We start from the raw sequence: 24,258 nt of genomic DNA, 5'->3' as shown, positions 1-24,258 counted from the left end.
AAAGATTAGCATACAGAGCTCTAAAACTAAATATGGTAGGAACAATTACATGTAAAAAGTGGGAGGCAGATGGAAGTACACTTTACTGTCAGCTGTAATTCAGGAACAGCTCCACCATGTGAGTGTAGTACTGTGCTTGTGCCTAATGCACTAATATTGTTCACCCAAGTCTTGCCCCATTCTAATGAAGTTTTATGGCTACTACACGAAAATCAGCTTCTCAGCTGTCTTAAAGAAAATTCAGAATGTGGTTTGGACCAAGATACGTGGAAGTGGCACAAGATTTTATCTAAAAATGGAAAAGCATATGTGACATGATGGCTGGTAGAGGTGCATGTTTTAAGATGCTTTTCCTACCGCCTAGCTGACAGTCATTTAGCTTACAATTGCCTGTAAGAAATTGTACCTTTACCTGCTTAGAAGATCAGTACTTAGCTTGTTTCATATGTAAGATTTCTGAACTCAGGTCACACGATTATGCTCAAGTCCAGATAACATCTTGCTCTCTTATTTACTGTCAAATATGAATCTGTCCCTGCTCACTGCTGGGTTTGACTGCTGCCTGTATTTAGGTTATGCATACTTCTGAGCCATCATTCATAGGTACTCTTCCCTTCAATCTTCCACTTCCTAATTTCTCAAAATGGAGTTGTTTCGGATCTGTATTTTTGGTTAGTTTCGGTTGACTGCTTTCGTGTGTGTAGCTGATTGCCATCAACATTCACTTCTTGACCGTTATTCTTGCCTCCCTTCCGATACACTTTTATCCCCTCCTTTGTGCTCAATTTAATGCCATCTTCTCTCCCTCTTTCCTTTCCTACTCTGAAGCTCATCCTAGTCTTTCTTTCCTGACATTGCAGCCTTTCAGTTATCACTAGGTCTTAACCTTCCACTAACTCAGATCATAGTTCCAGCGTTAATCTGAATTATGGTCTGCACATAGTCCTCCTCCTGTCTACATAATTCAATTTTGTGTTTGTGCTTAAAAACAGAATAACAAAAAAATATGAAAGAAACAATTGCAAAGAAACACAGAAAATCAAAGCAGTCTGGTATTAATATGTTAAGCCCTTTTCAAATCTGGTTTTGAGGATGTTCAGGCTTTGTACTGGAGGGACTGCATTCAACTCTTGCTTGTATGAGTTTTGAATTAAACTGAAGGGCTGTGTAGGATTTAGTTGGAAAGCAAAGGGAAGCAATCAAGTGAAGAGCAGAGAAGAGGAAGGTTTACTGTAGTATAAATTCCAAATTAAAAACTTTGTCTAAGGTCTTAAGGACATAGGTATTCAAGCAGCACTTTTTTGATTAATAACATCTACCTGCAGGTCCACTTTTTAATAGATTCAAAGACTAGCATCCACTTCATCGCTTCACTCCCATTACTTCCTCATTTCTAAAATTAAGGAAAGCATTACAATTTGATTATTTAATGTTATTTATATGCTAAAATACTTTACTGTCTGGTATAAAAGATTAGGAACTCATTTTCACGTTGCCTATTATCAGCAATTTAACAGAACTAAGCAATCAACATGCTTAGGTTTTTTTTTGTTCTGCTTTTTTAATTAGTCTAAGATGTTAAAGGCAATTGATTTCTTCATGGATACTTAAAGGCTTATTCGTTGCGTTTTATGGCTTAGCTGAAATCATATGTTGCAGTTTTGTATGAAATGTATAGTTTCATTGACTAATTTTGAGGCACTTGTTTCACAGTGCAATTAAACTGTTGTTCAAAAGTTTAATTCGTTTTCTTAAACATTATCTTGTTCCTTGTGAGTCATTAAGATATTTTACAAGTGGTATCCTTCCGTAGTGACAGCTTTATTACCAGAGTCTCATTAGAGATACAGAAAACAGGGCTGATAATTGTTTGCTTTTAATTTTCATGTTATATATTTTTCTACCACATCTGTAATTGTCTGTCACATTAAGCAATCCTGTAGCTAGAGTCTGAAAACTTGAATTCTTTTGAATCTTTTTGCGTAGAAATTGCAATACTTTCCCTAGATCAGTACAGTCTTGCCAAGTCTACATTTTTCGGCCATTCTGAAGCTGGGTAGGCAGGAATATAAATAACAAGAATATTTATTTTTTAAAGACTGTAATAACTCTGTATTTAATGTCAGACCGAGTTTATCAAGGAAACATTTTTGCTTTGTTGCTAGAGATTAAAATACCTGCTTATGTGAAAAATAATTAATCTTTTAGCTTCAAAGACTACCAGGGTATACTTCCTTGAGGAGGCTTTACATCCCCTATTTTGTTTCTGGAATCCCTGCAATGGAATAGGCAGGATGTGCCCTATGCTTGGGCACACCCCAATTGTCTGGTTGCTCTGGCAGTAGTGCTGGACTGCTCTGAAGTTCAGGTTGCCTGCCAGAGCAGACATTTAACTTAGGAATCAAGTTAAATTGTCCTTCAAGACTTTGGTCCTCTCAGATTCCTTCTGCAGATTGATCCTCCCCCACCCTCAATTAAACACACCAGTAATCAAGGAGTACTGCTCCAGTAGGTGTAGGTTCTGCTTCCAGTAAAGGATGACTGTCCAGGGCCCTGAAAAAAACCCAAGAACTGGCTATGAGTGGCTGAGACCAGTACTATTTCTGGCATACGAGGTCTCTTTGTATCTTAAGATTCTGTCCATCAGTATGATCATCTCATTGCCTATGCTGTTTTGAGAGTGAAAGCCATTTCCTTACATCCAGAGCTTTAGTCTCTACACGTAACTAACTACAAATTGCAGCTTTCTAATGCTTATGAAGAGAAGTTGGCTTTCTAGAGTATAAAAAAAGCTTACTTCTATAGCAGGGATGTCTTGACACAGAGATGCTTGCTATTTCACAGAATCATCTTGGTTGGAAAAGACCTTGAAGATCATCTAGTCCAACCATTAACCTCACGCTGACCATTATCAGCTCCACCAGATCCGTCAGCACTATGTCAGCCTGACTCTTAAACCCCTTCAGGGATGGGGACTCCACGACTGCCCTGGGCAGCCCATTCCAATGCCCAACAACCCCTTCTGGAAAGAAATACTTCCTAAGAGCCAGTCTAAACCTTCCCTGGTGCAGCTTGAGGCCATTCCCTCTCGTCCTGTCGCTTGTTCCTTGGTTCAAGAGACTCATCCCCCCTCTCTGCACCCTCCTTTCAGGGAGTTGTAGAGGGCGATGAGGTCTCCCCTCAGCCTCCTCTTCTCCAGACTAAACCCTCCCAGTTCCCTCAGCCGCTCCCCATCAGACCTGTGCTCCAGACCCTGCACCAGCTTCGTTGCCCTTCTCTGGACACGCTCGAGTCATTCAATGGCCTTTTTGTAGTGAGGGGCCCAAAACTGAACACAGTAATCGAGGCGCAGCCTCACCAGTGCCGAGTCCAGGGGTAAGATCCCTTCCCTGTCCCTGCTGGCCACGCTATTTCTGATACAAGCCAGGATGCCATTGGCCTTCTTGGCCACGTGGGCACACTGCTGGCTCATGTTCAGCCGGCTGTCAATCAACACCCCCAGGTCCCTCTCTGACTGGCAGCTCTCCAGCCACTCCTCCCCAAGCCTGTAGCGCTGCTGGGGGTTGTTGTGGCCCAAGTGCAGCACCTGGCATTTGGCCTTAATGGAGGCCATCGCTCCACCCTGTCCAGGTCTCTCTGCAGAGCCTCCCTACCCTCGAGCAGATCAACACTCCCACCCAACTTGCTGAGGGTGCACTCTATCCCCTCGTCTAGATCATCAGTAAAGATGTTAAACAGGAGTGGCCCCAAAACCGAGCCCTGGGGGACACCACTCGTGACCGGCCGCCAACTGGATTTAACTCTGTTCACCACAACTCTTTGGGCCCGGCCATCCAGCCAGTTTTTTACCCAGCGAAGCGTGTGCCCATCCAAGCCACGAGCAGCCAGTTTTGGCAGGAGAATGATGTGGGAAACGGTGTCAAGGGCCTTACTGAAGTCAAGGTAGACAACATCCACAGCCTTTCCCTCATCCAATAAGCAGGTCACCCTGTCGTAGAAGGAGATCAGGTTTGTCAAGCAGGACCTGCCTTTCATAAACCCATGCTGACTGGGCCTGATCATCTGGTTGTCCCGCAACAACGTGTTGTGCGATGGTACTCAGGATGAGCTGCTCCATCAGCTTCCCGGGCACCGACGTCAAGCTGACAGGCCTGTAATTTCCTGGATCATCTTTCTGACCCTTCTTATATATATGGGCATCACATTGGCCAATTTCCAGTCTGATGGAGTATTTGTATGAAATCTAGAGGCAGTTGTCTTCAGTAACAGCCCAATGCTTTTACTGTACCCAGCTACTTGTTTTGACTCAAGCAATCTTGCTAATTCCCTTAGCTTCCTTCTAAACATAGCTGGTGGTGGTATCCCCAAGCTGTCCTTGTAAACAACAAGAGTCTGTTAGATTCCTGTGTGGTTTTGTCACTGGTTTAGGAAGTACTAAAATCCTGCCTTGACTGTAAACAAACTAACGAGCATCCCACTTCTGGATCTTTCATCTGCTATCACTTCTGCTTAATGATAAAATACTTTGTTTTCACTCGCTGCATAAGGTAGAGGAATAAAAATGGTTACATGCACCTGTTAGGCCTATTGTATATGACTTTCCTTAGAGGCAGAGTGGCCTCATGGTATTTTTTCCACTTAAGCTGGTTTCCTTGACTTTGTAGCATGTGTTTTGGTAATGAGATCCATTTAAGTAGACTATTTCCTTCAGGTTTGTTACTACTCCAGCTGGTCTCTGGATAGATGCTGGGTGTTGTAAGACACTAACACGCTTGTAACACAGGAGTGTTCGAGTACAGACAGACAGAGGGTGAAAGGGAAAGAAGGAAAATTCTCTCCTTAGCGAGTCAGGGGAGAGAATAGGAAGAATGAAAGCAAGAAAAACCTATGGCTTGAGATAAAGGTAGTTTAATAAGTGAAGAAAAAGGGGGGGGGGGGGGTGTGTCGGAAGTAATGCAAAGACAATCATTTGCCACGTCTGACAAGCAGACTGGAGCTGAGAAATGGCTACCTGCCAGACTAAACACACCCCCTCCCTCCAGCTTTTACCACAGAGTGTGATGTTATATGATATGGAGTATCCTTTTGGTCAGTTTGGGTCAGCTATCATGGCTGTGTCCCCTCCCAGGCTCTTGCCCACCCCCCCTGGATTATTCACTGTGGTGGGACAGAGGGGGGGAAAAAAGATAAAGCCTTGATGCTGTGAAAGCACAGCTCAGCAATAGCCCAAATTCTTGTGTGTCATCAACACTGTTTTAGTCACAAATCCAAAGCACAGCCTCATACAGACTGCTGTGAGGCAATTAGCTCCATCCCAGCCAGGCCCAGTACACCTGCTCAGCCCTCAACTTGGGCTGATGAAAGCCCTCGTGGAGGTGTTTTTTGGAAGAAGTTCTGAAATCTGTGTGTGGTGTATACCTGTTGAAAATGGGCGTGAGTGTGGGTGACATGTCAAATAATCAAAGTTTCTGTGAAGCACCTATTTGATGATTCCTTTTCAACTCAGAATGTGTGACTTCAGTTTGCTGGTGTAGAGTTCTAATTTGCCATCTTGTTCCTTATTTACATAATGTGTCTGTTTGTCAAATTTTCAGTCTTCTCTGACCGTAATTGATCTATGCTAGTTCATATATTTTCTCTAGTACCTCACTGCCATAGTCTCTTCTGCTTCCGCATAATAAATACACTAAGCAACCCTGTAGCTGGTATCAGACTTTCTAACTCTCTATACTTATCATTATGGAATAATGAAAATGGACTATTTATTTCCTTCATATTCCTTTTGTCATGGAACACATGACAACGATCTGTCTCCCTGTACTTTGATAGTCTCTTGTGAGACTTTAAAATGATATAAATAAACCAGTTCTTCATCTAGCGCTTTGGCATACTGAAAGACCATTTTTCTTTTAACGGCCCTGCTGTTTACACTTAGTCATATGATTTGCTAGAGATTTCAGACTGTAGATTTATGTGCTATCAAGTGAAGGAATTATTTGTCTAATCCCAGGAAACTGACGTCTACCTAAATATAAATCTGACTTACTATTTTGCAGTCTTTTGGAATAATACTCTCAGTTAATGAGAGTGTGCATGATTTTGTTAATAGTTCAGCTATTTCACTGCTAAATTCCTTCCATTAGTTCATGATGGATGTTCTGTTTTATTTAGAAGAATGAGCATTGCATTCATTAGGCAAACTTCATTAAATTTGGAGCTCAATCAACTGGAACTATAATTATATGGAGAGGAAACTTCCTAATCTGACATTTGTAAAACTAAGCCCTTTTGGAATCAGTTATTATCTTATGTAACATGACCAACTGAGCCTTTGTATGGAACAGAGGCAGACCCTGGGAGGAGCGCCTTCAGCTATGAGAAGTGTTATTTTCTATTATAATTTAATTGTTTTCTAGCCTTTTTCACCACAATGAGACATCTGCTCTCTCTGTATCGAGGGCAATAATAGATCAGACTGGTTGAGGTGGTAGTAAGCAGTGTATACTCCTCTAAACCATTATCTCATTGTTTAGAGTTAGTTTATTACTTTTCAAATGACACCTGCTGCAGTTTAAGTCCAGGAAGATCATCCTCTTGTCCTTTAAGGCAAAATTTATGGATCTTGGCATGGTTAGGGAAGGAAAAAACCCCATACTCTATTACAAATGGAAAATGATTTCTCTTTGTGACTTTAAACTGGATGATTTGTATCAACACCAAGAGGGGGAAGTACTGCTGCCTATGCATTGTAGTCTGTTTTCCCTATAGCACCATGTGTGATGCTAATGCAGGCCAGTGATCTTTGAACACTTGCTGTTTCTTCCTGCTTTAGATTTCAACTGATGCCTTGCTGGTAGTGCAGTACATTTTAAGATGAAGGAAGACAGCTATGACAACATCACTGCCTGTTCTGGTTAGGTTGTGGACCTCATCAGACACAGAAGAATTCAGTGAAATGACGTCCTCTCCACACAGTCCTCCAAGAAAGAAGCTGAGAGCAATTGATTTTGCTCTCTAACCCAATCTAATGTAGCCCACAAATAGTTTTAAGTTGTACCTGTCCTGCAACACGGGACAGCCAAGGTGTTAAGTGTATTGTCCTCTGTGTTGCCTTATGTCCAGCTCTGCCCTCTATTCTTGTAGGTACAAGACTTCGGGTACAAACTCTGCGTTTTGGACTCTTCTCCCTCAGTACACAGGAGGATGCAATTACCTTGCTCTGTGCTGTCTGAGACTAAAAGAAGAAGACTGGGTAGACAATCCGTTACAAAATACTGACTTGTCATTTCTTGACCTTTTGGAAATGTGTTCAGCCAAAAAGGTTTAAAAAACAAAGATTCTGAGTCTTCCTCAAGGAAGAAGTGCTGGTGTGCTGTTAGGATTAGTTATCGTGTGTTTAAGGAAGAGGAAAAATAAACCAAATTTGGTTGAAATAGTCTACTTATGATTAAGAAAGAAGAAAAGCAAATAATTTATTATGAGTTGAGATATAAATGCTGTTTTTAGGACGCCGTGGTAAGAAATAGTTGAACTCTCCATGGAGTCTAGAAACTATAACCATACTGATCTGCATCTCAGAAACAGGCACCCATTACTGCTCAGGGAAGAGGCATGTGTGAGCAGAAAGGGCTTTGCTCAGTAATGTTTTGTTGGGTGTTTGTGGGTCTAGGAAAGACAGACATAAAAGATGAGAGAAGGGGGCAGAAAGGCAGCAGGCGGGAGAGCTTGAACAAAGTTCTGGAGTGTGGCCAAGTCAAAAGCTTGGAGTATGAACCTATGCCTTTAATTGACTCTTAAGGGCAAAAAGTGCTGAACAAGTCTGTGTTGCTCTATTGGACTGCATTTATTTCTGTGGCTGGAAACAACGCTGGAGGATTTTGTGTGAAGCAGGTTGTTGGTCAATCCCTATTGGGGACTATTGCTTTAGGTGAGATTTCTATACGTGAGGTTGAAGGCTCACTTTTAACACTGTGAGGATGAAAGCAAATTTCTTGTCTGTATTCGGTGAAGTCATATTGTTCAATCACTGTGGGATGTGTTAGGAAACCATGGACACTTTTGGTCAGTTCTGTAGAGAGCTCTGTTCCAGCAGTTCTGGTCTTTCCACTCTCAATTTCTGTCTGAATGCATCTATTGGATTTGTGAGATGGCAAAAATAATCATGGGCATTTCCATGGCCCTTCTTTTATGGTTCTGTGCAAAGAACTCCATGAAAAAGGTTGTTTAAATTTGTATTTTTGAAGATATTTTTTTGGAGGGCTGGAAAGCAGATATTCTTGTGCCTAATTGTCCCCCTTTGTGGACACTTGAATGCACTTCTGACATCTAGAAAACCGTGAATGATTGTAGAGTGGTCTGAACTCTTTTTTTAAGGGGGGGGATGGGGGTGGGTGAATGGGGGGGGCACACAACACAACGACTCGTGTGATGTATTGTCACCTCATGATAGCTGTAGAATATGAAAGCTTACTGATGTGGTTATCACTGTGTTTGAGTTAGAAGGTTTTTATTTTTTGAAACGATTACAAGAGGAGCTTTCAGATTTCCCAAGGCTCTGTATCCCTATTTGTTCAAACACCTTGTGCATTTGAAGATTTTTATCAGTGCGGTTTAAATAAAGGAACAGAAATTACTTTGAGTGCCATAGCAGTATAACACATTCCAACATTATGTCAAAAATACCTTGTCAGCTAATACTGAAGTTAGTCCTTGTGTCATGGTCTGATTTGCATATTTTTGAAGTGATAAATTAGATAACTGTCACATTATGCTTATGAAAAGCTGCGAAGTTTAGTGCATGCTGTAGCTCTGCTCAAAGCAACCTCCACTTCAGTACAAGCAATGGAATTTGTCGTTTGGCTGACAGCTTTAAACCTTACAGTACTTGGGCACTGAGGTGAATTCATTTCCTGAGACATTGATATGCCTGGTGGCCAATTTGTCAAAGGATATGTCTTTTAATTAAACTTGTGAAAGGTAGTGTGTCCCTATCCGTGCTTGAATATTCTTAGCAAACACCACTGACTTTAGGCTTTCCATATCTAGTTTAAATTAATTAAAACAGATGCACGGCTATTTTGGAAGAAATTAGTTGGTGATTACTCTGTTATAGAGACTGTTGTGTTTAATTTTTTATTATTCAGGGAAAGAAATCCCTGAAAATGGAGTTAAGCTTGCATGTAAGTATCAGTCATTTAGATGTCTGAAAGAAATACAGTGGGGGTGATGGCTTAATTCAGTTATTGTTATGCTTGAGGGGGAAAAAATATCTCTGAACATGTAAAAATCAGAAATGAATGAATGGAAACAACTAAGCAGGAACACTGCTGTAGAGATTCCATTATGGATGAAAAGCACATTAAAAAAAAAATAAATTGGCTGAATTCGTTAGGAGACTACTGTCATTAAATTGCTAATCATATCGTTATTGTACTGTTTTATAGAATACTGGTATGAACAGTGAAATTCGGCGACTTTCTTAGTGTGTAGGAAGTTTCATACACTCCATGAAAATAAATAAACCTGTGGTAATTTTTGCTTTCAAACAAAGACCTCTGCCCACTAAGGGTAACAGCTTAGGTTGGGATGGCCTAAGGAGGTCAAGGCTGAAGTGGGCAATGGCTCACCACCTCTTCATCCCATCTCCCTTGTACAAACCGATGAGTCGCTCATCAATCAACTCTAAATTGCTGCTGTTTCAAGTGAATGGCATTTTAGGGTAAAGCACCGTTGATTTTTATTTGGCTTTAAATTCACCACTTTAAATAGTGGCAATTGAGGAATCCATTAGCAGCTCATAGCGGGGGTCCCTGCAGGCAGTGACATCTTAGGCTGGGACTTTATCAGTCAAGCCAAGTCAGGGCACCCCTGCTCATCAGTCCATGCTTTCAGTGACTAGGTAGCTTCCATAATTGCAAAACCTTGAACGTTTCAGTAGTAAATGTTGGGAAGTACAATGCACCACTGCAAGTACCGATTGCTTAATCTTGCATATGCTTTTTTAAGACTTCTATCCTAGAATTCCTAATAGCTTTTTGAAGCTGAAAGTCTTTCTCTCTTTTTTTTGTGTCAAAGTACAGTTACTTATGTTCAGGTTAGGCAGATGAAAAGGGGTTTTTTTTCTATCTTTATGCTTTTCTCCCCAGAAGCCAAACTATGCCAGAGGACTGACGCTTTGAAAGAGAAGTGTGATCCTCTTATTAGCTGCTAATTCCTTGCTCATTTTGATTATTCTTTGTCCTGTCATCTTTGTAGTAACTTTGCTTTGCTACTGCTTGGGTTAATTTCTCATGCTTATGATCTTTAAGAAAAGTAATGAAATAATCAGTTGTAATAAAAATTCGTCTTTTTGCATGTAGGAAACTCACAAATGGGTGCTACCATAGTAGATGCATTGGATACTCTTTATATCATGGGACTTCACGACGAATTCAGAGAAGGACAAGAGTGGATTGACAAAAATCTTGATTTCAGTGTGGTGAGTAGAACTTGCCCTAATTACTCTAGTACTTTTCACAGTGTTCCTCTTGGGGGAGACAGAAGAGATCTTTCAGCTGGAAATTAAAAAACTTATGATTCAAATATCAGATGTAAGCTTTAATGAAGTTCTCTGTTTGTAACTTTATTTTGAAAAAAACCTACTCCAACCCTTTCACACTTTAATTGTAAGTAAAGGTACATTTATATATTGTATTTTCAAAGTACAAATTATAATTGGATAATGGCAGAAAAGGAAAGTGGCCAGTGAGAACCAACAGGGCCTGAGAAATGAAGGCAGAAAGTGAGACTTTACTAGCTGATAGTAATTGGAAATAACTGAGCTGTGAAAGACAATTTCCCCCGCAAACCATGGTATATAAATTACTTAACAATACAGTCTTTTCTTCCATGTCCTTAAGATGTTTTAACATGAAGAATGCCACTTGAGTTGTCTTAGTTTGCCTACAGGTTCTGAATCTATTGCAGGAGTTTCCCAGTTGGTCATAGAGCATCTGACATTCTTTGTCAGAGTTTGGAAGTGTTAAGTGGAAGAAGTGGCTCTATTTTATCCTTATTGATTAATGTTCCTATGACTAATTTTGGGACTGTCATAGACTCTGTGAAGGAATTTGTATTTCAATTCTTGGACTTGCCCTATGGTTCCAAAAATAATTTTTCATTCAGTAATGCACAAAATGAAATGTAGGTATACAGTCAGAATTGAGCAGATGCTTACTGTTGGTTTTATGTTATAATCTACATTTCAGAAGTGATTTGTTTCAGCGTTTTCCTTTTGTTTCATACATTGACTGTCTGGCAGACATCAAAGAAATTTTATTTTGCTTTTTTCAGTTCGTGCCAGTTAATTATTCAGTTTAAAACTGAAGACCCTAAATATAGCAGAGACGGTGTAGACAGAATGGTACCATTATGACAGTGAAGAAAATTACTTCCATAACTTTTGTCTCATCTGAGAAAATCTTGATGTTAAATTTCCAGAATTAATCTAGGATTTTGGGTGGAAGAAATTTATGTGACCCACTGGGATTCAATTACAGCTTCCTATGTATCAAAAAACATTTCTGAAGGTTAATGAGTTGTCTTAGAATACACACCAGACTTGAGTCATTTCCTTATATGTTTTGGAGTTCATAAATACATACATAAGTTTGTTCCTCTTGGATTCTTTTACTAGGAAATAGAAATCATTAGTTTCACTCTACACTGTGTACCATTGCTTGTGTGATTCATGACTTTAATAGGTATTAAGTGAAATTGTATGCTGCTTCGTTGGTATTTTACTTGTATCACCTGTATGTGAATAAAAATACATCTTTTACTAAAAACCTGTATTTGGGAGTATTTCAAACTTTAGACTTCAATTGAGGAAATCTTTGAAGTATTTATATAATCTTTCTGAAATAAGTAGTATGTGCAAAATGCATTTATTTTGGATACAGGCAAAATGCATGATACAACTGCAGGTGCCATAGAACAAATGTGAAAGGAAGGACATACCTATAAATATCACTTCAACTGTGTACTGATTGGTGTGTCGACGTGTACAGTGTACATTGTAGTGACTTTTCTGGATAAAAGAAAGTCTTCTTTATCTCAAAATCTTTTAATAAAACTGCATTTCTGTGTCTAATGGGTTGAATGAAGAGAAGTTTATGGGGAGACAGATGGGGTGTATACAGGCAAAGGAGTGAATGGGGTGCAGAGGGAGGTAGAAAGATGTTAAAACTATCTAGTTCCTCTTAATTTTTCAGTGAGTTAAATGAGTCAATAGATACTGGTGAATTTAGCCCCATATAAATGTGGAGGCAGGCAGTAAAATGGTTTGTTCTCTTTAGTTTCTCAGTGGTCTTACAGTACTTGTTGTCATAACATTAAATACATAAAGGCTATTCCTAGCTCTGAATTTGAGATTGCACATCAGTAATTCAGGTTAAGAAAGCACATTTACAGGAATTCTTTAATTATTATTCTACTTTATCCTGTAAACCCAGAAGATTTGGTGTCATGGTTAAATGTAAGAGGAAAGATGCTGAATTATGGAAATGTATAGTCCTTGCCGCCTTTCCCACCATCCCCAAACAACTTTAATTGCACTTTGTGATGATAATATAATTAGAGAGCTGGAGAAAAACTAATCTGATTTTTTTAAAATGAGTTAAAGCTGTAGCTAGAATTATCAGTTGGTGTCATGAAGACGTGCACAGGAATTTCAGTATGGATCTAGGTACTGAAACAGTACAAACCCTTGCGTGCAGTTTGGTTTAGGGTATGTGCTTACCTCTGCCTTGATGATTTTTTTCTTCTTTGATTAGGGAGTTGATTAATTATTTACTCTTTCTTTCTGTTCTAGAATTCTGAAGTATCTGTTTTTGAGGTCAATATTCGCTTCATTGGCGGTCTTCTAGCAGCATACTACCTTTCAGGACAAGAGGTAAGGAGACTGGAAGGTGTCTGTGAAATTTAGTGTATTCTAGCAGATGTTGCATATGAAGAATTTCCTAAAATCTTGGTTTCCTGGTAGTTTTCGATCTAATTTTACAGCAGTAAGTTGTCTAAAGTAATGAAATTCTTAGAGTAAGGAATCTTTAAAGCTTGTTTCTGTGCAGGTCTTGGCCAATTTAGGACCCCTTGTTAGAGCTTCGAAATCCTTCTTTTATCAAGATGTTTTCAAAAGATTTTTTTTTTATTGGATTTTGATGTTTACTGAAACATCAGCCTGAAATGTCAAGTCACTAGATTCTCATGCCCACAACAACTTGTTTTGATATTCTGTAACTCCATGAAGGTTCAAATAATAGTTTTGTTACTTGTCCTGCAAGGCTGTAGGTTTGCTTCACAAAAGTGCTACACAATCTTCTTACCATTTTCTCAGTGACAAACTGAGACGTATCAAGCCAATTTTGTCCTACTTTGGAAACTTTTATTAAAAAAGATCAGAGACTTACACTTCTGAGCGCTTAGGCAAAGACATGCTTAGTTTTTAAAGAATGCATATGTGTATACCCAAAGACTTGCAACCATGAACTTCTTTGATCTAGCAGTAACGTTGCTGTGACTCTTACTTCACGTATTTTAACAAGGCTGGAGCCTGACCCAACCTACAGATTAAGTCGTAGCTCTTCTCATGTCTTATCAGCTACCTGACTTTTGATCTGTTGCTTATGTCTTAATTTGGTTTTATCCTTTATTTTTCATGGCTCTTCTGTAGTCCACTACCTAAAACATTAGGCTTGCAGTCATATTTCATGGTTTAAGGCTTGATACACTTTCAGGTGTTCATATGTATCTTCCCTCTTTGTTTATGGGAGCACCACATGAGTATCAACAAGTTTTCAGAGATTTTAAGCCCACGGCCCTAAAAATAACCTGGAGAAAAAAACCACATATTTGTTGGCTCTTTAGGTCTTTGGCGTCATCCTGGGATCTGTAAATGTTCTCTTGTAGGAGTGTTTTCTCTTTGAAAGAAGAGCTTAGTGGCAAAGCAAAAATCCAGTGTATATCTTGAAATAAATTGCTGGTTTATTTTTCATCAAGTACTACTGCTTCACCTTCTCTACTGTCCACACTCTCCAAGCCCCTGTCTGCAGAGGGATCAGCTGCAAACAGTCCCTTCTGCTACAGTGATGCACCTGGTCTGTTATAGGAGGCCCAAAGCAAAGGAGAAGCATGTAATTTTGCCTCTCCTTCCTTTGTAGCAACTGAAGAGCTGACCTTACGTTCATGGCAGTGACCCTTTCCCTGCCTCCAGAATCTGTCAGGTTTAGGTATTCTATCAGAGTTTTCTCTCAGCTCAGTAAGGATTTTACCCTCAGGGAGTGATCCTGTTCCCCAGTGTTGCAAGTCAGCCTTTTAAATTGGTTGCTGTGGCACCTCCCCAGGAAGACAGTCTTTGTAGCAGCTATCACTTGTGTTTGAGTAGTGGTGAATTTCAAACCCTGTTAGCTTACGCTTATGTCCTAACAAAAGAAGGCATAAAAATCACTGAATGATCAACCCAAATATTAACTTGAGGCAGCTTCTGAATTTCATCTAGGTCAGCATTATTAACCTACCAGTTTTCTTTTGAAGGCCCCCAGAACAGAAGCTTTCTTTTGCTGTCAGATATAAGCAAGGAAAAGTGCTTGTGTTTTTATTTCTGCAGCAAAGAAGTTTCATGGAGAGCAGTGTGAGCTGCATGTGCTTTTCAACTTGTGCTATGGAGCAGCTGAAGTAGCTAAGCTGGAACCATTGGGAGTAGTCCTGGTAGTTTCTACTGTAGTGCAGGCAACAGCAGCACATCGAAGGATTCTTCCTTTCCAGAAATCTGTATTTCTGTTGCTTGGAGCACAGATCACATTAAGTATTATGTGATCACTGAAGCCTTCAAGCATTGAGTAGAGCAGTCCCACATTATCTTTTCAGCTAGGAGCATTGATCCTGTCTCTGAATAACTTACTGAAACCATAGCATGCTTCTTGAAGTCATCTACTGTGAATATGAAAAACCTCAGAGAAAGAGCTCAGATCACGTGTTGGTAGCTGAACTGTTTGTATAGATTAATCCCACACCTGTGCACAAGCCCCTTAAAGAGAACTCTTTTGCCTCAGTATGCAGATGGGTGCAGCTAAACACTGCCAAAGCACATGCATTGCCTGCATTTGTAAAGCTGAGTATTCCTTTTCCTTTCAGTTGCTTCTAACTGCTTGGTAGAGTCAGAACAAGCTTAAAGAGTTTTCATTGACACATTTTATTTCTTTTCTTAGAAAGTTTTACCCTCTGTCTTTCCTAAATTTTGGCTACTGGGCTGACTCTTCTGTTTTAAAAATACTTTTATGGCATCAGTGTCTCCAGTGGACTTTAAATGCTTCATGACTTGGGGTAGAAGATTATTCCTGTCAAGTGTTCATGTCTATTATCTTCATTTTCCAAAAGAACTATTCCTAAAAAAAGTGTTCAGACTGCATTTTTTTTTCAAAGTAACGTGGCAGATAGGACTCCTTCTGGTACCTGAAAAAACACTTCATTTGCCAAATTAGATGGTTTCTCTGCAATTTGTCAGTGTGGATAAGAAAAGCAAGGGAACTTGAGACTTTTCAGTAATTGAGCCCGAGAGAGAGACAACAGCCTCTGAGAACTCCTTGAAGTTGAAAGCAGGTTGGTTTGAGATGTGATTTCCAACCTAGTCTTCTGTTCCCAAGAAGGGAGGGTATTCTTTAGCTCAGGATTGGGGCATGCTTAATTTCTTTTTTTACTGCATTCAGACATGTGAGGAGACACTTAGCCACTGCTAAGACAGACAAGCCTGATCCCAACTGTTTGCATGTTTTGCCTGATCCAGGTTGTGAACATGCACATGGGCTTATGCCTCTAAGGGGGTCTCTATTTACTGGTAGGTATCCTTCCTTTCTTCATCAAGCTATCATTTTCTTGTTCATGTTCCCTTCCCACACCTTGATATTCCAATCCCCATCTCCCTTCCTCCAAGCCTCTACTTCTGTAAGACTGTTGCTAGATACTGGTTTAGATTGTTTTCATACTAATTTCTGTACTTTTGCATGCCTTGTTTGATTTATTGAAAAATAGGTCCAATACAACGAACGGTTAATATTGAAAAATAGGTCCAATACAATGAACGATTAATATTGTATCCAATCCAATTAATGACAATGTTTGGAATTAATGCTGTTTTCCTCTTTTAATTTATATAAATCCTGCTTAGGTCTGCAATAAGAGTTACTTCTGTTTGGTGACAGTTATAAAAGCCATTCTTATTTCATTTTGACTCCTATCGCTTAGTTCTGTTAAAGATGCTGTAGTGACAAACACAGAAGAAAGTGTCCAAGACTCAGCAACAGCTGTGGAAGTTCAATCATTTTTAAGTGGCCACATTCAGAGAATTTAATAGTCAGCATGGTTTATCTATATGCTTTTGCCCTTTGGATGGAGAGGGTAATTGTGCTTGATAGGATTTTATCTGATTATGAGTCATAATGGTAGATATTGATCATAGTTTTTAAGTACAGCTGGCTATTAATTTAGATAAAATTGTCCTGTTTAATGCTCTTATTAGAACCATGTCAGTTTTTAAAAATTATTTAGCACGTCTAGTGGCATGACTGTAGTCTCCACGCTATATTTTAGCTGTCATGTTACTGATATTACTTTTAGAGGAGCATCAACTGTGATAATGGATTTTAATGATGCTGCTTACAGTTGATGTTAACATTTTAAACCTTACATATTAAGATTGTGGGTATTGCTGTCCCTTCTTCCAGTAAGAGTTCCCTCTTACTGCAGTGGATGAGGAATAATGAAACATCTCTCTCTTACAACCAAAAAAAAGCTGCTGTTTTTAGCAACTAACAACTTGGCTTAAAATGCTGTAGGCTTGTCCTGTCCAGTGTTGAGTCACAGGCCTTTCTTTGTGAAACATGACACTTCTGAATTTTTTAACAGCTCAACCTTTTACATCTGGGAATTTCTGCTGGACGTCCTTGAGTGATAGGCATGTAGAGCTAAAGTTTGAGGAGGATGTCTTTTCATGTCCCTCTGGCCAAATGTTTTGGTTGTCTTGCCTCACTGTACCTTTCTGTTAATGCAGAGAGACAAAATTGTTTCTCTGTCTAACAGTTTTTCTGATTGGGGGGAAATCACCATCTTTCTCCATTTTTCCATGTCAGAATGCCTTTTCAATAGAAGAAAATTAATATATGCCTGTGAAACCTGACACAGTGGAAAATCTGCCCATGCATTCTGTTTCAGGCTTCTCAAGTTCAAACAACACTGAGGTTTATGTGATGGCAGGGGTAGTAGGTCTGCAATCTGGGAGGCCCTTGTTTAAATCCTCTGCACAGTAAGTTTTTCCTGGCTGGTTGTGGACAGACCATCTGGTGTCTGACTAGGTGTATATTATCAGATCTAAAAGTATGCCTTCTTTGTCTCAGCTCCTACGTAGGAATGAGGTCCCAAACTCCTTGCTTTTGAGATTCTTGGAGGTTTTTTTGAAGCTTTTCTCCAAAATACATTATTGAAATATATAATGAATATATATAAAAAATAGTGGAATACAGAATCATAGAATGGTTTGGTTTGGAAGGGACCTTTAAAGATCATCTAGTCCAACCCCCCCTGCCATGGGCAGGGACATCTTTGAATAGATCAGGTTGCTCAGAGCCCCGTCTGACCTGACTCTGAACACTTCCAAGGATGTGGCATCTACGACGTCTCTGAGCAACCTATTCCAGTGTCTCACCACCCTCATCATAAAAAATTTCTTCCTTATATCCTGTCTAAACCTATGCTCTTTCAGTTTTAAAACTGCTGCCCCTTCCTCTGTCACTGATGTCTGTGGTAAAAAGTCTCTCTCCATCTTTCTTATAAGCCCCCTCTATATATTGAAAGGCCACTATAAGATTTCCCCAGGAGCCTTCTCCAGGCTGGACAACCCTAACTCTCTCAGCCTTTCCTCATGGGAGAGGTGTTCCAGCCCTCTGATCAAATGGATAGAATTTTTACATTTTGCATTTTGATCAAAAAGGATCTGGTAGTTAACCCATGTGAACTACAAGTTTTCCACTTTCTGAATTCATGAGTATCACTATGCTGCTTGTTTTCCATTTGTCAAATGGAGTTAACAGGCCAAATTAACATACTGGAGGTAAAATATATAAAGACTTCTTATCTAAATTGAGCCAGACTGTTTCTTGGTAATCCCTGCAACAATCCTTTAACTTCTATAGGAACTAAACAGGTCTTTATTATGCTCGGGGGGTGGGGGAACTGTGATAATAGAATCGTAGAATGGTTTGGGTTGGAAGGGACCTCAGAGATCATCTAGTTCCAACTCCCCTGCCATGGGCAGGGACACCTTCCACTAGACCAGGTTGCCCAAAGCCCTGTCCAGCCTGGCCTTGAACCCTTTCAGGGAGAGGGCAGCTACAGCCTCTCTGGGCAACCTGTGCCAGTGACTCACACCATCACAGGAAAGAATTTCCTCCTCATATCTAATATAAATCTTTCCTCTTTCAGTTTAAAACCATTACTCCTCAACCTATCCCTACACTCCCTGATAAAGAGTCCCTCCCATCCTGTTGGCCCATTTAAGTACTGGAAGGCCGCTATAAGGTCTCCCCAGAGCTTTCTCTTCTCCAGGTTGAACAACCCCAACTCTCTCAGCCTGCCCTCATAAGGAAGGTGCTCCAGTCCGCCGATCATCTTCGTGCCCTTCTCTGGATCTGCTCAAGTGGGTCCATGTCCTCCTTATGTTGGGGGCCCCAGAGCTGGACACAGTACTCCAAGTGGGGTCTCACGAGAGTGGAGAGGGAGAATCCCCTCCCTTGCCCTGCTGGCCACACTTCTCTTGATGCAGCCCAGGGCACAGTTGGCTTTCTGGGCTACGAGCACACATTGCTGGCTCATAGTCAGTTTTCCATCCAATAATACCCCAAGTCCTTCTCCTCAGGGCTGCTCTCAATCCACTCATTGCCCAGCCTGTGTTTGTGCTTGGGATTGCCCTGACCCACGTGCAGGACCTTGCACTTGGCCTTGTTGAACTCCATGAGGTTCGCACGGTCCCACCTCTCCAGCCTGTCCAGGTCCCTCTGGATAGCACATCCCTTCCCTCCAGCGTGTGACCACACCACACAGCTTGGTGTCATCAGCAAACTGCTGAGGGTGCCTCGATCCCACTGTCCGTGTCTCCAGCAAAGATGTTAAACAGCGCCAGTCCCAACACCCACCCCTGAGGACGCCACTCGTCACTGCTCTCCGCTTCGACATGGAGCCTTTGACTGCAACAATTTGAGTGTGACCATCCAGCTGGTTCCTTATCCACTGAGTGGTCTATCCGTCAAATCCATGTGTCTCCAATTTAGATGTCATGTGGGATGGTGTCAGATGCCTTGCACAAGTCCAGGTAGTTGATAATATAACAGAAGTAAGTAGAAATTAAATGTTCCATATGCCTACTGTAGAGTAAACATTGAATATGGCCACTTAGTATGAAAATCAGCCTTACATGAATGAAAAAAAACCCCAAACCAAGCCAAACTGAAAAACACTACAAAAACCCCCAAAAAACCCCAACACAAAAAAGCAACAAAATTTTTTTTGGTGGCTGCATGTGTTTCCTCTCATGCATTATCCAGGCATAAATATAGTTTTTGCCTTCAGTTATGAATCCATGTTTTTTATAGTTTTCAATGATGCCTATCAAGGCATTATTTAGCTTTTTCCCTAGAACAGCAGGTTCCTTTAAGTTTATTCCAAGTTAATGCCCTAGACTTACTGTATAAGAATGTTTTGTGTTCTTTACGGTTATTTTTAACTTCTTATCAAACACTAATAAAATATCTTGATATCACTCTATTGTATGTAATAGCATCAGGATAGAAATGCTTAATGAAAGTGTCATGTATACACAGAGATCAGAACCAGATAAAGCACTTACATTTCACAAAAAAAGGATGCTATTGCAAGTTATACTTTTATTATTAGATTGGAGCTATCTGTTCGTACAGTCTTTTAAAGTCGCTTTCCAGGAAGGTTCCTCTGTTACCTGGAAATCAGCCATATTGTATAGCTGATTTCTCAGGATGAATGGCACTCTGGAATTCTTTCATATCTCATGGCATCTATCCAGCTTCTAGTTTAAGATTTTGTTCAAGATCAGTCATATTTGGTGCTTGCTTTTCCTCTGGGTAGTGTGAGGTTTTCCTCTTCACTCTGTATGTTGGTATTGGTAAATTTTTTTTTCAACACAGATGTTCTAATTGGTCTTTATTTGGTTTATGATTGATTATATGTTCTTCCGCTTCTATCGGTGACATTTGTGGATCTGGGTCTTTTTGGGCATCGGGGTAGCTGGTACCGATTACTGAGGGAGGACAGAGGGCTGCTTTGTAAAATCACTGCCTGTCCAAAACGCTCTCAACTCCTGGTGCAAAAAAGCAACAACCAGGCAAGCAGTAAGAATGAATTGCACCAAGTAGAAAAGAGCTGGCTGATCTTTGTGTCTTAATGATGAAACAACAAAGCTTGTCAACAGACCACAGCTATAAGCTGCAGCAGAAGTTACAAAATAGGTCCGCGATGAGTATGCCTGAATGTCAAATCTGTGAGAGTAGGCTACCACGAGACTAGGAATGACAGTGTTCCTCAAGGCCTAGGACAGTAAAAGTTCTGTCAGAACCTGATTTAGGATACCACACTGGAATCTTCAGTAGAAATGGGATTTTCTCATGGTGGGCTGAATCAAATGGTCCAAGAGCTATAATTTCCATTGTGCTGCCCCCACACTTGGTTAGAGAAGGAGTGGTAAGTACAAGGAAGACATCATACACCAAGAATGGCAGCAGAAACAAGCTGCAGTTCTTTATATTGGCTAAGTGAACTTCTTTGAGCTCATAAAGGCAGATGGAGATTCCTAGGGCATCATGCAGGATCCAGGCCCATTGTTCGTCATTTCTGAACACCATCCAAAAGACAGACTGCTAGGAGCAGTTTCTTCACTTCCAAGCCTTTGTGAAGACACTGTAAATGAACTTTCTGCTCTTCAAATGGGAGTTTGTTCAGGGACGGAGAGAGACAGCTGTAGAGCCCAAGTGGTGCATATATGCAGAATAATCCTGTAATTAAACATACTAAATGATCATAGGGGCAATAAAGCATAAGCAAGGTAAAAAACAGTGTTGCTGTGTTTTCACAAATAAAGAAGATGCTAGAGTTTGTTTTTATCTGTTCAAAATCTTCTATTTTTTTACAGTTGTATTTGATGAACTGCTGTTGTTTCTCCTCTATGGCTCCTGCCTGGTAGCCTCCAGCAGTGACTATAGGCACTGCTAGAAGGAATGCGATACTCACATCCTAAACGTCTGTCCTACTTCTTGAAGAACAGTAATCTCTTCACTGTGATCCCAATCATAGGCATGACCGGTGTCTCTGGATACTGGGCATCTCCCGTGAGGGTTAATAATCCTTGAGTACTATTTATTCCCTGGAGCCTGGAGGTCTCAAAGAAGTTGCAGTTGCCCTTTCTCTCTGAGGCAGTTCTAGAGTTGAGGCCCCTGCTATTGCTATTGTCCTCACCAAAGAAGGAAGGAAGACAACATAAGGCTGAGAAGACGAATTTCTGATGGGCTGGAACCAACAAGGTTGGCTATCCCTGCTTTTTAGGAAGCGTCCCCAGTGAGAAAGAAATAGGAACAGTAATCTCCTCCTATCTCTGATGAGTCCAATTTGCTGAATCAGCATTTGCAGAAGAAGTAAGAGCAGCAGGAGTGGAAGAAGCAGTGTCACTATCTTTGAGACATTCTCTGGGCTGTAGGACCTCTTCTTACTCATTCCTTGCTTCAAGAAAATGTCTGTCATTTCAGAGTGACTAGGCATACTTACTTGTTACATAGCAAGTCCTAGCCAAGCAGAAATGACCCCCATCTACTGATCGTTACAGAGTTATCTGTCTCGCCAACTGAGCAAGGAGTCTTCTGCCTTCTATGTGTCAAGTCTGCCCCTTCCGTGTGGCTACAGCCCCACCCTTGTCTGTGATACTGTGTGGCTCACTGTGGTGGCAAGCCCTCATTTTCATGGACACCTTCTGGGGCTTGGTGTCACCAGGGGTGCTTGGTAAACTCCTTCAAATAACAGTTTTTCTCATGCTGACTGCTTCCTTCCCCTGGCTGTTTGAATTGGAAGGTGAAATCCTTTGATATTAGACTTTCACTAATAGATATTATTTCCATGTGTAGTACCTTCATAAACTTTCAGCCTCGGTTAAGCCTTTTGATGTTTCTCTGTGTATTCCCACTGTGCTTTATTTTCTCTTGTGTGTTAGGAGTTGAGAGAGATCCTGTGTAGACTGAGATCAGGAAGCAAAATCCCCTAATGTTAAGAGAAAGTGCCTGGAGCAAGCATATCCAGGCACTTGCTGGAACAGCTGTGTAACTCCAGGTAGGAGAAGGCAGGAGGCAAAATGCAGATTTTTGTCAGGAGGCTGAAGAGGTGTAGTTAACCCAGACCAAGAGAGTCAGAGGAACATGCTGTTACATGGATTTCTTTTGTTTCACTGTAGACTTTCTTTCAGATACCTGGATTTTATCCAAATTAAGATGGATCCTCTAAATGTGTGGGCTTTCCCTGTTTTTCTGAGCTCTGCCTTCAGGAAGCTTGATTCTTGCAGCCTTAATTCAGGGCAGTTGAGAATGTATTTAACTGAAATTTTGATTTGAATGATTTTGAATGTGACATAATTTTTTGTAATGTTTGGCATAACTTGTGTCTTTCTGTATAGATGAGGGCTTTACTTACATGTTTTTGTACTATTTCTTCTTTAATGCTCGTTTCAGTGGGTAAGCCTATTTTTTTTTTTTAAATCCTCAAGAAGTCATTGCTTGTTTTGTGATATGCTTCCTCTGTGTGTTTTTAAATTGTATCATGGGCTCTAGAATGCATCTTCTAGGGTGGTGGTTTTGAGTATGGGTTTCCTCCAAGGAAGCATGTGTGCTGACTCCAGTCCAGGGCCACAGCCACCCCTCTGTTCCAGATCTGAGATGATCGGTAGTCACAGGGTTCTTAAAGTATTGCTCTGTCCTGCAAATGCATAAAATTCAAACCCAGCCAGAGGGGAGATTACAGGGGAAGAGCTAGTTGTCACTCCTACCTTCTGTGCAGGAGACTTGACAGGCATGTATGTGTCTAACGCCTATCTTTATACACACCCAGGATGAACCTTCTTAATCTTTTCTGTAAAATGACACTGCATATGTGTCCCATGAAGGTTTGCAGTAGTTTTGTATGAGTATGTGTTATCATGCTCATTTTGAACATCAGTAATTGCATAGTGGATAGACTTAAGGGTAAAAATACTGAAGGCATTCACAGGTTTTGGGGTGCTTCAGTGAACCGAAGTATGACTGTACCTTTTCTCAGCAATTAGTACTCTGAGACCCTATGGCCCTCATTTACAGGTTAGAGTCCTTGAAGCTTCTGAAAAGCCAGCATATTTTCTGAAGCAAGGGAAAGCAGAAAAAGGAATGCTGTAGTAGTGGTGGTCTCTGAAAACTCCAATTTAACTCTCCTGACTAGTGTTTTGTAGGAAGTCTGTAATAAAACCAAACATTGACTCCATGTCTTCTGGGTTCCTCCCCGTAAAATTTCAGCTGCAGATGTTTGCAGCAGGATTCAGGGATTGTGTTCAGTTCTTGCGTATGTTCTGGCTTGTAAAGCAAGTGACTGAGAATTAGGATTAGTAAGTGACACTTACATACTTTGCCGAGAGCTCATTTGATAGTAATCCATAAAGAGATTTGTAAGGTGTGCAGGGGTAGCCCCATCTTGCCTTTAGAGTAACCAAGCATCTTATCTCGTATGAACAGCATTTGTCTGTGGAGAGAGTGCACAAGCTACCTGTTGACTGCTTGCTGTTTTTCATGAACTGGAGCTTCACAAACCATTAAAATTCGTGGTGTGACTGGTAGTGGCAAATACACTACTCCTGCTAGCGATAATGCCTGGAATGACTGAAGCCTGGAGATGGATAGAGGGTCACTTGTTGTGTGGCGTACATGGCTGTGCTTGAGAAACGCCGTCAAGTAGGGAAAACAAAGTGAATATTATTCTAACAGCTGTTGTGTGATAGTGGCAGGAGGACACTTATGCCATTATGACAAAATGTTCTTGTCTGCTGCTGATTTATTAATACAATAAAAAGGATAGCTTATTGTTACATTTTTGTTGAACAAAGTTATTTATGGTATTTGCAATATAAAAAAAAAAAAATATTTA

General features: G+C 40.5%; 1 protein-coding gene across 2 annotated transcripts in view; it reads left to right on the top strand.

The window, feature by feature from the left end:
• Positions 1-24,258, top strand: part of MAN1A2 (mannosidase alpha class 1A member 2) — a 145,734-nt gene that overhangs the window by 54,515 nt on the left and 66,961 nt on the right. For both annotated transcript variants that reach the window (XM_074853972.1, XM_074853981.1), the window contains exons 4-5: positions 10,359-10,477; positions 12,851-12,931. In XM_074853972.1, the coding sequence (XP_074710073.1) occupies positions 10,359-10,477; positions 12,851-12,931 (200 nt within the window). The remainder of the gene's footprint in view (positions 1-10,358; positions 10,478-12,850; positions 12,932-24,258) is intronic.

Source organism: Strix uralensis, chromosome 2 (assembly GCF_047716275.1).
Source record: "Strix uralensis isolate ZFMK-TIS-50842 chromosome 2, bStrUra1, whole genome shotgun sequence".
In the NCBI taxonomy this organism is placed as follows: domain Eukaryota; kingdom Metazoa; phylum Chordata; class Aves; order Strigiformes; family Strigidae; genus Strix; species Strix uralensis.
This window is presented reverse-complemented; position numbering and strand designations above follow the sequence as displayed.